We start from the raw sequence: 18,070 nt of genomic DNA on the forward strand, positions 1-18,070 counted from the left end.
CTTCCACCCTTCCCAATTCCCAGCCAAAAGATTTTCTGCAGTGACCAGAAGGATTCTGATATCATCGATTGGACACTGACTCTTTGCATTTCTTTCATTTCTTATGCAACTCCAGACCCTTATGCTAGTCCAGAAATCCTTATGCTATTCCTTTTTTTTTTTTTTTTTTCAAACACAAGCTGTTGATTCTGCAGAGAAGTTCTACACTCATGGCTATTCTGAATAAAGCACAGGATTAATATGGTCCATGACATCAAAGTTTACAAGGAATATTTTGCTTTACAATCATGTTATAATGGTGGAACTCCAGAAATATATTTTCTTCAAACACAGGAGTCAATTGACGTCCTTTCACAAACCACTGGGGGAACACAAAGCATACTTACATTCGTTAAGGATTTGCTGATGTCCTTAACATCTATCTGCAGGAAATTTCCAATAATTGGGAGAGGAGTGGGGCCAGGAGGGAGCCTCCCCTTCCCTGATTTCAGTCTCCAGACTGAGAGGAGAAGCAGACAGGAAACACCAAGGAACAGGGCCACAACCGGATCCATTGGAATCTTCTCTTCTTACTGTGATAACTGTGAGCTTGCTATCCAAATTTTATAGTCCCCTGCTAACTCAATAATTAACTTTTGGACAAACTATCAGTAGGCTGAGTGGACTTTCATCTCTCTCTTGATTAACCTTTCTCCCAATGACAGAGATGCAAGAGAAAATATTGATATTTCTCTTTTTCTAGTGAGCACCCTGGAGATTGTGATTTAAATGCACTAAATTGCTGTCCAGCTATCAGCAAGTAGGAAAAAAAAAAGATGCTTTCATGTGCTGCTATGATTGAGAAACACTTAAGCTAATCATTTGGTGCAAGAAAATTACTAATAGTGCAGAATTGTCACAGTATTGGCCTCTTGGAAATCTACAACTTTGAGGAATTCGGTGTATTCCATGAGTCATATGTTTTTAAAACATTCGACTTGGAGATGCAGTACCCAGGGCAAGGACAAGGACACAGAGCCTGCAAGTGGTAGACCTGAGGCTGGGACCTACCGACCCTGCATCTTGCACCCTTCCCTCAAGGAGAAACTCACTTCTTCTACACTGGTGGTAGGAATTAAAATGAGTAAGGTCATTATGGAGCACAGTATGGAGGTTCCTCCAAACATGAAGAAAAAAATTCACCTAGTACTGTATGATCCAGGTATCACACCTGTGAGTAAATAAAAGAAATGAAATCAGCATACTGAAGAGAGGTTCATCACATGCCCATGTTTATTATGGTATTCTCTGCAATAACTGAGGTAAGAAATAACTTGAGATTCCATCGACAGATGAACAGATAAGAAAAAGGTGGCATATATACACATTTTTCTATTATCCAGCCATAAAGCAGAATGAAAGATTATCTTTTGCATCACAGTAGATGGAACAAGGAAGGACACTAAGTGAAATAACTAGACACAGAATGACAAGAAGTGCATGTTTTCTCACGTGTGCAAGCTAAAGAAAGTTGACCTGAAAGTAGAATCATGATTAATAGAGGCTGGCAAATGCACAGGAGAGGGTAGATAAAAATAAATTGCATTGAAGCAATACATTCTGAATGTATGCATGGAAAAAATCCATTAATATAGAACACCAATATATGCTAAAGAGTAAAAAGAAAAAATACATTCACTTCTACTGTGTTCACCAACATTTCCTAATTGTGTAACATGGTTCAATATTTCGTGATTCCGCCTAATCAGTGACTTCCAAAATAAACATGAATTTTGTTAATAATCATGCAAAAGATTGACTGACTAGGGATGAAAACAGTTTGTTTTTATAACCTGCAGAACATGAGTGATCCCAAATTATGGTAGGGCATGACTTTATGCAGGGCAAAACAAGTAGTAGTCTGTTGCCTGAGTCACAGAGTTCTGAACTCTACAACAATCACATTAACTTATTTGGGGTAAAATCATCTCAGTTGCTTCACCAGAGGAATCACTTTATTCCTTCAGAGATCTGGGTCTCTGCTCTGCTCCTTCTTCCTTTGGTTGACCAGAGAATACTGCCTTGTCCTTTCCTTTAATACATGAAAGAATATAGGATAATTTAAAGATACGAGAGTTCTCTGAGATCAAGTGTGTAAACTTTACTTTGAAGGAATGAGCAAGCAGTGACCAAGTGAGATAAAGGGTCACCAATGCAGCAGTGCGAGACCTTCTCTCAGAATCCTGTGTTCCAACTCCCCACTCAGTGACATCTTACTTCCCATTGCACAGTATTCTCATTCCGGTTCAAATACGCAGGAGGATATCAGCAGGAAGCCCTCGAGATTCACACTATTCAACCCTCAGCTTTGCCAGAGTTGTGGATTAGAATGCGGTTCTTTGTCTTAACAAAATTTAACGTCTAAAGCAGTTTTGTTAGCAGCAAAACTCAATGTAAAGTTCCTACATACACCCTGCCCACATCCACTCACAGCCCCTCCCACAATCAGTAGCCCTCAGGAGTGTGGTTCATTAGATACAAACAAACCAACATGGACACACACAGATCATGGATCACATAGGCTGACTCTATGTGATCATAGAGTACTCTATGTACTGTACATTCTGTGGGCTTTGACTAATGTACCATTACATGTATCTGTCTACTAGTGTACTGCCAGGAAGATTAGTTTCACTGACCTAAAAATCCTCTACTGTGCCTATTCATCCCTCTCTTCCCTACAAGCCCTTGGCAACCAATGATCATGTTAGTCTCACCATAATGTTGTATTTTCCAGAACATTACATAGTTGGAATCACACAATATGTACCGTTTTGTTTGGATTCTTTCACATATTAATATGCAAAGGCTCCTACGTGGTTTTTCTTTTCGTGGCTTCATATCATAGTTCATTTGACTTGAACACCAGATAAGGAAGTATGATACAGATTTACCACCATTTGTTTGTACATTAACCTATTGGAAGACTTCTTGCTTACTTCTGATTTTTCTATGAGATGAATCAAAATGCTATGTAAACACATGTGCAGGATGTAGTGAGACTCTAGTGTTCAATCCCATTGGATAATTATCAGGAGCACAAGTGCTGGACCACATGATACATTGACTGCTAAATGTCTTTCAATGTGTTACCACCATTTTGCCCTCCCACCATGTTCTGGTTTGGATATGGGGTGTCCCACAAAAGCTACTTCCATAACAAGGCATCTAGATTTTATCCTGTGTTGGTGTCTCAGGACCAACACAATTTATAGTTTTGCACCTTACATGTAGATCTATGACCTCTGTGGAGTTATCCTTACTGATAGGTGTAAGGTCTCCATCTAGATTCACCCTTTTGCATGTGAATGTCCAGTTGTTCCATTCCCCCATGTTGGAAAAAACTGTCCTTTCTTCATTGAATCACCTTTGTGTTTTTTTTGTTTTTGTTTTTGTTTTTGTTTTGTCAAAGCTCAGTTGATTATATTTACATTCTAGATTTTGGCCCTCTTTTCTGTACATGAATCTGTCTACTCTTAAACCAATATCATACTGTCTGGGTCTCTTTGAGATCTGCCCCATGTTTCTTTTCCTTTTTCTCTCTCGCTTCCAGATATGAGAGAAAACATACAATCCTTAACCTTCTGAGTTTGACTTATTCTACTTAACATAATGGTCTCTAGTTTCATCCATTTTCCTTCAAATGACATAATCCCTTTTATGGCTCAATAAAAGTCCATTGTGTATACATACCATCTATTCTTTATCTATTCACCTGTTGAAGGGCACCTAGGTTGGCTCCATAGTGAGAGAAGTGCATTCATTTTATTCCCTATTCGTTACACTATTGACTATAGGTTTGTTTTATATTCCTCTTATTATGTGAGGAATGATCCTCCTTGCCATGACCTACATGGTAAATCCTTAGAAACTGTCAAGGGGTGAAGGGGGATTAAGAAAGACAAACAATCACTTATAGAGAGAAAGCTGGGAACACATGGGACAATGTCTTCTCATGGAGTAATAATGACCCAGAGCTAACTCAGAACATTTATTAAATAGGTTATATCATCAAAAGGCTTTCTGTGGAAAAGGTTCTTCAATGCAGGCAGGCTTGAAAGTTGAAGTGCTTGCAAGCAATTATAATTATCTAGTTTCTGTCATAATTCTCTATCCCTGGCGGCTGGTGTCTGAACTCAGAGCCTAGACTCATAGTTTCATGCCTTGCACAGAACTTCCTCTGTCAGGTCATCACCATAGCAACTGAGTAATCTTGTCCTGCCCCTTTACACAGGAAGTTCCCAAACAGCACAGTCACAGCCAGAGGCAAAGACGGTGATCCAAGTCACTGCTCTCCACATCTGAACACAAAGGTTCAGGTGGCCACTGGTCCCAACACCACCATGTCCATGTCCCCTTTAGGAGCCCTCAAAAGGAGATTTTCCAAAGCATTTGAGAGTCAACCCTTGAAAAATTGGTCTCTGAACAAAGAGTGCAAAAGCCTCTATACTTCAATTAAACAAGACTGATGAAAAGAATATATTAATTTAGGCACACAGAATCAAATGTGAATTCACCATAAAAGCATGAGCTCAAAAACGTAGAATTGTTTTAAAAACAGGAGTTCTAAAAATATAAAATAAAATGACGTGGCCATTAATTACTCTAGTAAAGGAGGATGCAGAATATCTTTATCTGATTAGAGTGTACTTTTGATTCAGATTAGAGTCAATCCGGATTTTAAAAGAATGTGAGAGTCTTGAAATCCTCAGGTAAAGAAGACTTGTATATAAGATTATTCCATTTTTCTCCCTGTGCTAGAACATTTAGGGAGGAACTTGTTAAGAAAGCAGAACGGTAGAGGGTGAGAGCAGATAAAATAGCTAGCCATTTAGCTCCCACAGTTGCTTCAACTTCAAAGTAACATCATTTTTCCTTTGGTCTAAATCTGGTTTTGAGAAATTGCTTCTGCAATTTACATTTTAAATGAAAGCCTAGGAGACAGAGATCTGGCAGAAAATGAGAAGGAAAGCTGCTGTCTTGAGCTCGAAAGGCAAATCCTCAAAGAGCATTTTAACCATGAAGTCAACATAATCATCATATGTGATTTTTTTAATACAACATTGAATTGGATATGCAAGTATTTTATTGAGGATATTGGCCTCTGTGTTCCTTGAGGATATTGGTTTCTAATTTGTCCTTGTGTGCACACATGCCATCACATTTGGAGGAAGTGTAATACTGGCTCCATAGAATGGGTTTGGAAGCATTCCTTCCTTTTCTCTTTATGAAATAGTTTTAGGACAATTGTTATTAATACTCCTTTAAAACTTTGGAAAAATTGTACTCTGAGTCTATCTACTTTTATTACTTCTTCAACCTCGTTGCTTCCTATTGATCAATTTAGGCTTCTTACAATGTCTTGATTCCATTTTGGTAGATTCTATGTGTCTAGAACTTAGTTCATTCTTTCCACATTATCCAATCTGTTGACATATAATCTTGCAAAATATTCCCTAATGATCTTCTGGATTTTGGTGGGATCTGTTGTTTGCCTTCTTACAATGTCTTTGATTCCATTTTGGTAGATTCTATGTGTCTAGAACTTAGTTCATTCTTTCCACATTATCCAATCTGTTGACATATAATCTTGCAAAATATTCCCTAATGATCCTCTGGATTTTGGTGGGATCTGTTGTTTGCCTTACTAATGTCTGATGTAATATATTTGGGTATTCTCTCCCTTTTTTTGGTTAGGTTGGCTAAAGGATTCTCAATTTTGTCTCTGTTCAGAGTGGTAAATTTATTGCATTGATCCTTCACATTGTGCTTTCAATTTCTATTTGATCCCTTCCTAGTCAGACCTTATTATTTCTTTCCTTATGCTTTGGGTTTGGATTCTCCTTCTTTTTTTAATGCTTTAACAAGCATTGTTATGTTAATTATTGAGATTGTCCTATTTTCCAATGTACTTATAGCTATAAACCTCCCTCCTAAATCTGCTTTTAATGTGTCCCAAAGGTTCTGATAGATTGTTTCCATATTCGTTTCTAGAATTGTTTTAATTTCACCTGATTTCTTCAATGACCACTGCCCCACTATACCTACCAATATGAGAAATAAACCAGATCCTTGCGTCTCTATTTAATTTTTCTATGTTCTTCCCTACATGATGCACAAAAGAAAAATTTAAGAACTGATCCAGAAATCAATAATGCTTTTACTAAGAACATGCAGGGGATTGATGGTTCTGACAGATCATGTTCTAATGACCATGATGTTTTACAATGATAACATATCAATAACTCAGCATTAGACATATGTAATCACTTAAGGTGGTCAGTACAAATGTTACAGAATGCAGGAAATACCAGATATATCTGTACAATAACCCAGAAAAATATCCATAAGGAGGATGTACGTTCCCTGAATCTTGAGAGAATGAATAGATGCATGGGGAGAGGTCAAGAGGGCATCTCAGATGCAGAAAGGAAGTGCACCATGCCCTGCAGGAAGGGATTGCAGACAGAAACACAACAGCGGTCAGACACTCTGCTCTTTTTCAGGCAGGAATGAAGCAGAGCTGATATGACGGAGGCACAGAGGCAAAGCCATTGGCTACTGGGGTGGTATCGATTTCCCTTGGGTCCACCAGAGATTTCAGGTGAAAGTGCTGTAAAATGGTGGTCAGAAATAAAAACAGCTCCATGCGGGCCAAGCTCTCTCCCACACACATCCGTTTTCCTGTAACAAACAAACAAACACAACAGATAGTAATTGTTCCTGTGTCACTTCGACTGTGACATGAACTATGCTTCTTAATGGAAAAAAATGAGACTATAAAGAAACATTTAATGAATGATTGGATGTTTGGATAGAAAAATGGACAAAGGATAGAGACACTTATTATCCATCTTAACAAATATTTCATTCAAACACTACTATTTGGGTATCAGCCTGTGCCAAACACTTATTTAGTATTCACACATGGGAATGATCTTTTGAATTTGAGGCTCCTAAGTATACTTTTCTAGAAACACCTCTGTTACTTGTATTTTCTATTCCCATTCTGGTGTTCTAAGACCTTGCCTTCAATCTTCAACCCCCTAATCTTACCTCTAACTGTACACAATTTTCAGGAATCTCCAAAGAACAATGAATGTCCATGTCTTACATCATGCTAATCTTCTTGTATAAGACACACATTCCCTCTATAACATTCAGGACTCAGATGGGATTTCATTTCCTCTTTATTCTCTTTGTGATCTATTCAAGCACTAACACCTTGCCCTCTCTGGATATGCTCAACATCATACTCGTGCTCTTTTGGTAGCATGAAGCAACTGAAATCTAGTTTGCCATTTATATATATATATTTTTTTTTGGTTTGTTAATTAAATATTTATTAAGGCATAATTGACATACAATAAAATGAACAAATTTTAGGTGTACAGTATGGCTAAGTTTGTTTTTCAAATTTTTTTTAAGTTGTTGATGAACCTTTTTTTATTCTTTTACGTATATGAGGTACGGAGAAATGAACCCAGTGTGCCATTTATATTTTGATTTTCAAGTGTGTTGAAATACAAATGCCTGAAGAGTGGGCCCTGACTTATCATCATGAAATATACAGTGCAAGATATAAAACAGACATCAAGAGTCATGGAATCAAGGAAGAAGAGTCCACAAGTAGAGAATCAGTAACCACATTACAGATGGAAAAATTCAATATCCAAGACACATGGTCATGACTGGAGGAAGAACAGGGTGCTCTGTGATCACTGTAGGGTCTCTTCCTTCATCCCCAAATCTTTCATGACCCATGGTTATCAGGCAGATTCTGACATTCCTGACTGAGAACTAAAGTTCTTCTGGGATGATTCATTGCTTCCTTAAAAATGTCCTGCCTTTTCTTTTCTACATTCATCTGTCTCTCTTGAGTCAGTTCAAATGTCATTAATTATGAAGACAGAAACCCCATTTTAAGCCTCAAGTGGAGTATTATGGAGCAACATACTGGGAGCCTCCCTCTGTAAGCCCAGTCAGCCCAGAAATCTTCCCATTTCAGATCACTGGTCAGACCAGAGTACAATCAGTACAATCTTCTTCCCTGGAGGCTCTTTGCTATGTGATCCTGTGCTTTTGGTGACTATCATCCCCACAGCTGAGCAATGGGGGTGTTGAACAATAAGATATAGAAACCAACCAACAACATCATGGTGTGAGATGCCTCTCACTTAGTGGGTGAGGAATTTTTAAATGAGCTTTACCTTTTAGAAGGAGACCTTAGGTTTCTCAATGATCTGTCTAGAGACACATTTCAATCAATCTATACTCTTAGCTTTCTCAGTTATAAAAATTTGATCGACAAAAAATATTCCACTAATCTGACCAGGCTATGGGTATGTAACATGAGAAGGGAGAGTACATGGGCATCAAAGTGGTGCTCCTGCTCATGTACAAAGAGCAAATCTGCCAGCACCAGAGGAGGCACCAGGTAGGATGCAGCTGACCCCAAATATTTCTCTTACCTGAAGAGAAAGGCATGAAGTAGTTACTTCTCCTCAAGTTGCCATGCTCATCCAGAAAGTGCCCTGGGTCAAACGTCTCTGGGTTGGGGAATTCTTTGTGGTCACGGAGCACTGATGTGAGTGACGTCCATATGGCTGTTCCCTGGAAATAGCAAACAAGAAGTAATCCATTTCAGCAGGTATCTGGAGCTAAAAGGCACAATGAAAATCACTTAGCTCAGTTCTCTGGTATATAGAGGTGAAACCTTGTCCTAAAACAAGCAGTGATATCTTCAGGGATAGAAATCATGTGACAAACACAGTTAAGTTGAGAACAATGGTAGTGATCTTGCAGAAGTGCTCTCAACAGCATTGAAATACTGCACATCTGAATTTGGGAGAAAAAGTTCTGAATCGTTTTTCCATATCATCAAGCTAGGACACGTGTCGGTCACCACCTGCTGCTCTAGCTCTTCACATCAGAACTCACACAATTCATTTGTGCATTGTTTTAAATTGAAATTTCTAATGTAACATGAAATGTCCAGAATTCTATCATAGGACTTGTAGATAAACCTCTGGTGTTGCTAACAAAGGACTCATTGGGAATGAATCAAAGTCCGGTAGCACATAGAAGACTAACAAAAGTTTATCTCTGCCATGCAGTTCATTTGTCCTAATTGTAAAATGTATGGAAGGATTTTATTGCAGGAAAACCAACTACAAAAAGTAAAGGAATATAAAATTAGCAATATCATTTTTCAATGCCTTCAGTCTGAATTTCAGATCAAGCAAGGATCACCTGTCAAAGCTAGAACAGGCGCCTGATTTCAGAAGCAGGATGTTTGCACAGTCTCAAAGGACCATGATGTAATATTTTCATTTACTTGTAAGAGCATAAACTCTGCAATCAAGAGATCTGTTGGATACCACCTTGTTTCTTAGAAAATTAGCATAAGCAACATTTATTAGGTGACATGATGGATTCCACCTCATCAAAAACTAGTTCTTTGAGAACTAGTTTTTGTAAATTCTCTTCAGAAAGGACACAATCCACAAATTGACCTCACATGATTATATAAAGTTCTCACATGATTATATAAAGTTCTACTGGAACACTATCTCTCATAACAAGGGTTGAACAACTATGTCCACAAAATGCAGCCTGCTCTGTGTTTTCTTACAGCAGTGAGTAAAGAATGTTTAAATTGAACAAAAATAAAAAAGAATAATATATTTGACATCAAAAATGCTTGTGCATTTAGTATTTCAGTTTCCATAACATTGAATATGGTCATGGTCTTTGCTTTATAGATTGCCTGTAATTGCTTCCTGTTGCAATAGCAGGATTCAGAAATGGCAACAGAATCCTTATATCATGCAAAGGCTATATTGGCTATAGACAATTACATAAAAAGTTGGTCGACTCCTGTCTTAGATCATTATCTCCACTGACTTCAGTGGTTTCAGTCTATGGCAGAAAAAAAAAAAAAGATGTTTATCCTATTGGTAAAAGGAAATCAAGGGTTGCAAACTTCTATACCAGACTCTTCCAAGAAAAAGGGCATATGGATCATTCCCTTGAGGCTCTAGTTCTAAAAACTTAGAAGAAACCAGTCATATCATAACCTGCCAAGCAGTGAGCTGAGTGGGACCCTCAAGCAGGTCCACAAAGCGGATGTAGTGGATCACAGAGACCGACAACCCCTGTCTGATCCTTCAGTCTATTTCCCTTTTAGTTTGTTCTATTGGTAAAAGGAAACCAAAGGTAACAAGCTTCTATACCAGTCTATTTCCCTTTCAGTTGCACATAGGGAGACAATCAACTTTCATTAATTTACCCTCCCACCCGATGTCAAGAAATAAGCACCACCTCCTACTTGTGTCCTCTTCTGGAAACAGAGTAAGTTCAGGTCCTAATCCCCAGGACCTCCCCCTAAAGTCATCAGTCTTCTCCACAGGACATACTCAAAAAGTACAACCTAATGAATCTTATCACTTTTTCCCATGAAAATTCAATTCTTATTTATATTATTTTAAGCTTAACAGTGGTATTTTCTGGTCAAATTTTAAAATCTTTGTAACAGCAGAAAGTGTGTGGTTAAAGAATGTTAGAGCTTCAAAGATAAAAATCATCTCAAGATTTCATATGTGGATGCTGGGAATGAGGCCCAGTGGTGGAATGCTTACCTAGCATGTCCAAGTCCTGTGTTTGACCCTCTGCATACACACACACACACACACACACACACACACACACACACACACACGTGAGACAGAGAGGAAAAGGAATGGCACAAGATTACCTTCAAATGCTGTCCAACAAGAGATCAGGAAAGGAAGTGTTACAACTTTATTTCCACTTATAGGAAAGGAACAAATGCTTTCTGGAAAAACATAAATAAAATCTGAAGTTCTAAATTTTTCCCCCTGTGAGATCTGGTTCTCCATCAAAACTGATTGGCATTTCAAATATATGGCTAAGTGGCCATAAGAAGGAAGACACACACACACATCAAGGAACATTTCTCATGTCATTTTATGAGGCAGCATTATCTTGATATCTAAAATCTAAGAAAATTTTTGGAAGAAAAATTATTGACCAAAACCTCTTATAAATATGAATAATGAAGTCATGAACAACATGTGATAGGTCAAATCCAGCTCAGTGTATATACTGTAATTTGCATACTGACTGCAGAAAATTCAGCCAATATTCACAACCAATGCCCAGATGCTGAAAATCAATTTGCAAATACACTTCCGTGAACAAAGTTCAAATCGAGAGAAGGAAATTTCCCTATTTTGAAAAAGAACATCTACCAAAATACATCATTCTCTGCAATGGGACATTAAACCTCTAACCATGCCTGCAGATAAGAAACAAAACAAGACTTCCTGCAGTCATGAATTCTGTGTGATGTTATCCAAAAATCCTAACAACTGTAATAATACAATAAAGAGAAATTAAGAGTATAAAAACAGGAAATATCAGATTGACCCAGGTAAGAGGATAGAAAACATTGACATTTCAAAGAATCTCAGACACACCATTGACAATTACTAGTAAAGTTATCAAGCTTACTAAACATAACATCATCACAGTGATTAAATCAAATATATTCCCACACACCATTTAGAAAGAAAAGACAAAGATGTTTTTAAATGACATAGCATGAACAAAAATATTCATTTCACAGGAAGAACTAATAAAATATTTATGAGTCACTGCAATGAAAACAAAACATGACTGAGAAAATTATATGAAGCAAAACTAAATTGAGAACATAATCATAAATTGAAAGAATCAACAAGTCAGAATACCAATTCTTTCTTAATTTGTCAAAAGGTTTGTTGTTCTCATGATAAAAAACCTAAGAAGTCTCTAGGAGAATTGACAAACTAATTTTTTTATGAAGCATTGAATGCAAGAGCACATAAGTACAGAGCTACATTCCCAGCCCTTTTGCATTTTTTATTTTCAGACAGGGTCTCACTAAGTGATTTAAAGCCTTGCTAAATTACTGATTATGGCTTCGAAACTGCAATCCTCCTGTCTCAGCCACCCAAACACCCAAGCTACATGAGCATGCATGCCTGTGAAAAACTAATTTTTTTACCTTTGTATGGAAACAAACATTTAAGAATTGCAAAAACAATGTTTAAAAAGCACAGCAAGTTGGAAGGCTCACACTGCCAGATATAGTCACCTCTTAGAAAGCTTTATACCCAACCTAGAAACTGCACATAGGTCATTAAGCAGCCAAATGTAGGATTTTTGCATTTGTCTCATCTTGTGCAGTAGAGGTTTGCAATCATACTGTGAATTTGGGAACATGGAGAGCACTGAGGTGCACCACAGAAGAAACAAGCTTACCTTGGGAATGAGGTAGTTTCTGAATTTAACATCACAGGTCACTGTGTGGGGCAGGCTGACTGGAAGGAGATTAATGTACCTCTGAATCTCATGCAACACAGCATCTGTGTAGGGCATGCGGTTCTTGTCCTGCATGGAGGGGCTGCGGTGTCTGCCAATCACACTTTCTATCTCTTCCTGGACTTTAGCTGGTAAGACACAGTAACAAATTAGGAGATAGGACAGAAAGGGCACATGTATCATTGCAAGTGAGCCCTATGAGAAGGAGGACAAAGATGTCCCAGCAGCATCATGACTATAAATGATATGCCCAGAAGCACACTTACATATATAATCAGCATGACACTAACATAGATGCATGACATGCCTCTATATACAGGCTTTTAAAGCAGATAGGAGCAAAACAAAAGTAAATAAAATAAAAATAGGACCACACTCATAAATTAGCATCCCATATAATTAATAATAATACAAGTAAATAATATTTCCAAAAAATTTAACGGATATAAACACATCAAGAATTTATAGTCCTGGCAGAAAAAAAATGGGAAACACATATTAAATTTGCTTGAAAATAATTAGGTACATTTAAAATAAAGTATAATAGATCAATACATATGCATGAAGGTTATGTGTGAGAGCAATTTGCAGTGATACTACCAGCAGGTTCCCACGTCTTAACCACAGGCACTCAGCACTCTACCACCTTCTCCTCGAAATTAATGTCACATTCAAATGATGACTGTTTCTTATGTGTTTCTTATTATTACACACTACTTAATGATTTCGAGGGTGTGGAATTGAGAATTTGCATAACTCAATAACTCAATGTGTTATACATAAACATACACTCAGGAAAGAAAACACACACACACACACATCATGATATCCTACCAGACTCCATTCATGAGGATAAATTGGACTATAATTTTTGCTAATATCAACATGCACTGTTTTCATCATGCTGGTGTTATTCATGTACTTCCTGTTATGTGAAATCTATGATTACATTACACTGTTGGTACTTTCTTGGTCTTCACCTTGCTTCTCTATTTCAGCTCATCTTTTCCCAGTTCTCAGGATTATTCAAGAGGCTCAGGCAGATGTTTTATACGGCAGGAATCATTGCCCAGCTGTGGGAAACCTCAGACCGTTCATCATATCCCTTTCGTTCCTGGTTTCTCTCCTCCCATCAGCATATCCACCTGGTCCATGCTGAGGCTGCTTCCTAGGCCTGGCACCCAGCAGCCTCCCTGACACGCTCATCCTCCTCTAGGAGACCTCCCCCTTCCTGGAGCCCATGGCTCCCTGACTTGCCCACAGTTACGTGCAGCATTCTCCAGTAATTTTCTCAGAAATAAGAGTAAGGAACAACATTTTTGGCAAATTTGCAGATCTGAAATGCCTTTCTCTATTAAATAACAAGATATTAGTTACTCGTGAGAATTGTGGCGCTGTTCTGGTGTTTCACATAAGGCACAGGATATTTCTCTGAATGTTTCTATGACATACTCTTCATTCCTGGTGATCTGAAATTCTACAACCCTGTGCTGGGGGTGGATGTTTTTATTTCACTTGCTCTGATGGATGATTGGAAGAATTTTCTACTAAGATGTCAAAATATGAAGGTCTTTACTCCACAGTTCTTCTGTCTCTCAAGAGCACATAACTTGCCTGAAGCTGAAGAAAGAGCTCAGATTCTCCAAAATCAAGGAGTGGACTTTACCAAAGTTCCCTTTCAGCCCCACACCTCAGTCTTTCTTTGCCACTACATAAGGTCCCTCAGTGAATGGTTTCTCACGTTCAGTATGTTCCCTTGCAGTTCTGCTCCTGCAAGGAAAAATCTGTCACCTGAGGAGTGGAGATGTGGAAGGAATGGTTTGATGCTATTACCTGACAAGTGAGTTGCCTGGCCAGGAAAGCCTCCCTTTTCAACCTCACTCTCTCCCTTCATTGCCACTTGTTATTTCCAAACAAGAACTTTGAGGAAATTGTAACAACACAGCTTGCTTTCATTCCTTCATAAATCTTCCTCTGAATCTTCAGACCATCCTCCCTGCAGATTCAAACACTACCTTTGAATCTGCCCTCTGTGCTTCAGAAATGTGGTGAAGATTATTGACAGTTTACTATTCCCTTCTTCTCTTGCTTTAAAGAGAATAATTCTAATGAATAATTATGTTGTCATCATTTTAGTGGAATCCTGACACAAGACTCAAAAGAGTACGATTATTGCTACTGCATAACCAAAATCCATTTAAAGGTATTTTTTAAGTAATATTCATAAGAGGTAAAATTTTTGACCTCACTTCAAAGACAAGATTTATGGAAGCACTCTGATCAATGAGTCATAAAATTAAGAACGGATATACCCAACTGAAAACACCTTTCTCATATATGTACATTTGTAGAATACTTCCAAGTGAGGAATTATCACAGGCAGCTTCACTACATTAATCTTGGATTTTCACATAGAATTCAAGAAGGAAGAATTAGAATCAGTAGAGTGAGGAGAGGCATCTTCAGGTCTTTATCTGCTGAACCAAGTGGTCTTTTGGGGATACAAGGAGGCATTCCCATGCCACAATGTGCTGGTTCTGACACCCAAAAGTCACTTCCCGTGAAATGCAGACACTGCGCCAGCGTTCCACTGCCTCTCCTACTGCCACGCTCTCTTCACTTTCTCAGTCCTCCTGATTACAGCTGGTGGCAGGGAACACTAAACAGTGAAGCTTCCCTAAGACAAATAAGATGAGGACCAGCCAAGCAGCATCTTCCCAACGTCTCTCTAAATTCACGTGCTCATCCTCTGTGCTCATACCTGTGACCTGTGGGTACTTCAGCAGGAGCAGGAGGGCATATCTCAGTGTTGTGCTTGTTGTCTCTGTGCCAGCACCAAACAAATCAAATGCAGTCATGGCCAAGTTTTCATGTGTATACTCCAATGTTTGATTGTCCTTTTCCTAGGAACAATTTGATGCTATTACTTGACAAGTCATTTGCCAGTTGATGTAATTACAGTGAATCCAAAATAACACATAATGTTGTAAAGTGGACCAACACAGACCCTGGAGCAGGCAGTACTACAAGCATTAACTTGGCAGAGGCAACATATCCCTTGACTCAAACTTCACTTCCTACCCCCATTTCCTGCCTGCCTAACCTTTCCTTTCATGAGACTCTTTCCAGCGTGATGAGCTTTGTAGCATGTTTCCTGTCCCCAAACAGAAGGAGCATGTAGGGTGGCTCTCACCCTGGACATGAAGGTTTAATCATATAAGAGAAAGCCCCTATCTTACATAGGGAGTCAAAAATGGAAGGCCTAGATAATAATGAAATACAAAGTAAAACAAAATGCAGAGTGAAAAAACAACATAACTCTATTAACCCAACAAGGGTCCACCATGACATGACTTGCATTTGAGATAGATAAACTATTTGTTTAAATAATTATTAAGTAGATTTCCTCATATTTGTAGATAAACACAATTTTATTGAGAGAAATAAGTGAATGAGTTCTATACATCATGGTTCATGTTATGTGTCTGAACAGGAGTTTGCAGTTCTCTTCTGTCAAAAACTGAAATGCTCTCAACAGTACCCACAATGCCAAAGAAGCATAAACTAGGAAAGAGCCACCATGGCAGCAATCCAAGAACTTATCCCAGGGACAGAGAACAGGTTCACCAAGACAGGATGGGCCAGCACTATTGTAACATGCAAGGAAACAACAGATATCATGGTCTAGGAAACAAGAGTAGCAAGGCATTAATTCAAATGACCATAAATCATGAAGACAGGAAGCTGAGTCATTGACTGTCCAAATGGGATATATGAGAGAGGGGGGTAGTGAGATGCCAAGGATAAAGTTTTGGACTGAAAAGACCATGTGAAAATGAATTGAAAACATCATAGCTGATTCTCAGCCAAGTTCTACAAGACCTTCAAAGAAGATTAACACCAATACTACTGAAATTATTCCATGAAATAGAAAAGAAGGAAACCATTCCAAACTCATTCTATGAGGCTAATATCACCCTGATACCAAAACCAGACAAAGACACATTAAGGAAAGAAAACTTCAGACCAATATCTCTCATGAACATAGATGCAAAAATTCTCAATAAATTTCTGGCAAATTGCATACAAACACGTATTAAAAAGATAGTGCACCATGATCATGTGGAGTTCATCCCAAGGATGCAGGTTTGGTTCAACATACAAGAAACCAATAAATGTAATTCATCATATCAAGAGACTTAAAAACAAGAATCATACGATCATCTCAATAAATGCAGAAGAAGCATTTGACAAAATACAGCACCTCTTCATGTTCAAAACAGTAGAAAAATGAGGGATAATAGGAACATACCTCAACTTTGTAAAAGCCATATATGCTAAACCCAAGACCAACATAATTCTAAATGGAGAAAAACTGAAAGAATTCCCTCTATACACGGGAAACAAGACAAGGATAATCTCTTTCACCACTTTTATTCAACATTGTCCTTGAAACTCTTAGCTGGAGCAATTAGACAGAGGAAAGAAATTAAATGTATACAAATAGGTAAAGAAGAACTCACACAATCACTATTTGCTGATGACATGATTCTATATTTAGAAGATACAAAAAATTCCACCAAACAAGTTCTAGAACTAATAAATGAACTCAGCAAAGTAGCAGGATACAAAATCAACACCTATAAATCAAACATGTTCCTATACATCAGTAATGAATCCACCAAAAGAGAGATTAAGAAAACTATCCCATTAACAGTAGCCTCAAAAAAAAATAAAAATTTGGGAATCAAACTAACAAAAGAAGTGAAAGACTTCTACAATGAAAACCATAGAAACCTAAAGAAAGGAATTAAAGACCTTAGAAGATGAAAAGACCTCTCATGCTCCTGTATAGGCAGAATTAATATTGTCAAAATGACCATACTACCAAAGTGTAATACAAGTTTTAATGCAATTCCTATTAAAATCCCAATGATATTCTTCACAGAACTAGAAAAAACAATCATGAAAATCATATGGAAAAATAAGAGACCCAGAATAACCAAAGCACTCTTTAGCAAGAAAGGTGAAACAGGATTACAATACCACACTTCAAACTATACTACAGAACTATAGGAATAAAAACAGCATGGTACTGGCATCAAAACAGACATGTAGACCAATAGTACAGAATAGAAGACACAGAGACAAACCCACATAAATACAGGTATCTCATACTAGACAAAGGTGCCAAAAACATTCACTGGAGAAAAGATAGCCCATTTAACAAATGGTGCTGGGAACCCAATCAATAAATAGCCTAAGGAACTGAGCAGACCTTTCACAAGAAGAAGATATACAATCAATCAAGCAACAAATATATGAAAAAAATGTTCAACATCTCTGGCAATTAGAGAAATGCAAATCAAAACTACTCTAACATTCCATCACCCTCTAATTGGAATGGCAATGATGAAGAATACAAGCAATGATAAATGTTGGCGAGGCTGTGGGGAAAAAGGTACACCTATACATTGCTGGTGGGAATGCAAATTGGTGAAAGCATTATGGAAAGCAGTATGAAGACTCCTCTGAAATCCTGGAATGGAACCACCATTTGACCCAGCTATCCCATTATCCCATTCCTCAGTTTATACTGAAAGGACTTAAAATCAGCTTACTACAGTGATGCAGCCACATCATT

At 37.9% G+C, this 18,070-nt stretch overlaps 2 protein-coding genes and 1 pseudogene across 5 annotated transcripts in view; 1 reads left to right on the forward strand and 2 right to left on the reverse strand.

The window, feature by feature from the left end:
- The window catches only part of LOC306660044 (cytochrome P450 2C19-like), a 68,918-nt gene extending 68,327 nt beyond the window's left edge, over nucleotides 1-591 (reverse strand). The window contains exon 1 of the mRNA XM_079138115.1: nucleotides 387-591. Coding sequence (XP_078994241.1) covers nucleotides 387-554 — 168 coding nt within the window. The 5' untranslated portion in view covers nucleotides 555-591. The remainder of the gene's footprint in view (nucleotides 1-386) is intronic.
- LOC306660059 (GTP-binding protein 4-like) overlaps nucleotides 1-18,070 on the forward strand; it is a 57,393-nt pseudogene that overhangs the window by 36,039 nt on the left and 3,284 nt on the right. The window lies entirely within an intron of this gene.
- LOC306660042 (cytochrome P450 2C55-like) overlaps nucleotides 6,180-18,070 on the reverse strand; it is a 69,577-nt gene continuing 57,686 nt past the window's right edge. For all 3 annotated transcript variants that reach the window (XM_079138111.1, XM_079138112.1, XM_079138110.1), the window contains 4 exons: nucleotides 15,188-15,329; nucleotides 12,367-12,554; nucleotides 8,511-8,652; nucleotides 6,180-6,723 (listed from right to left, as the gene is read on the reverse strand). In XM_079138111.1, the coding sequence (XP_078994237.1) occupies nucleotides 6,542-6,723; nucleotides 8,511-8,652; nucleotides 12,367-12,554; nucleotides 15,188-15,329 (654 nt within the window). In that variant the 3' untranslated portion in view covers nucleotides 6,180-6,541. The remainder of the gene's footprint in view (nucleotides 6,724-8,510; nucleotides 8,653-12,366; nucleotides 12,555-15,187; nucleotides 15,330-18,070) is intronic.

The sequence above is a fragment of the Sciurus vulgaris genome (assembly GCF_902686455.1).
Source record: "Sciurus vulgaris genome assembly, chromosome: 4".
Lineage (NCBI taxonomy): Eukaryota > Metazoa > Chordata > Mammalia > Rodentia > Sciuridae > Sciurus > Sciurus vulgaris.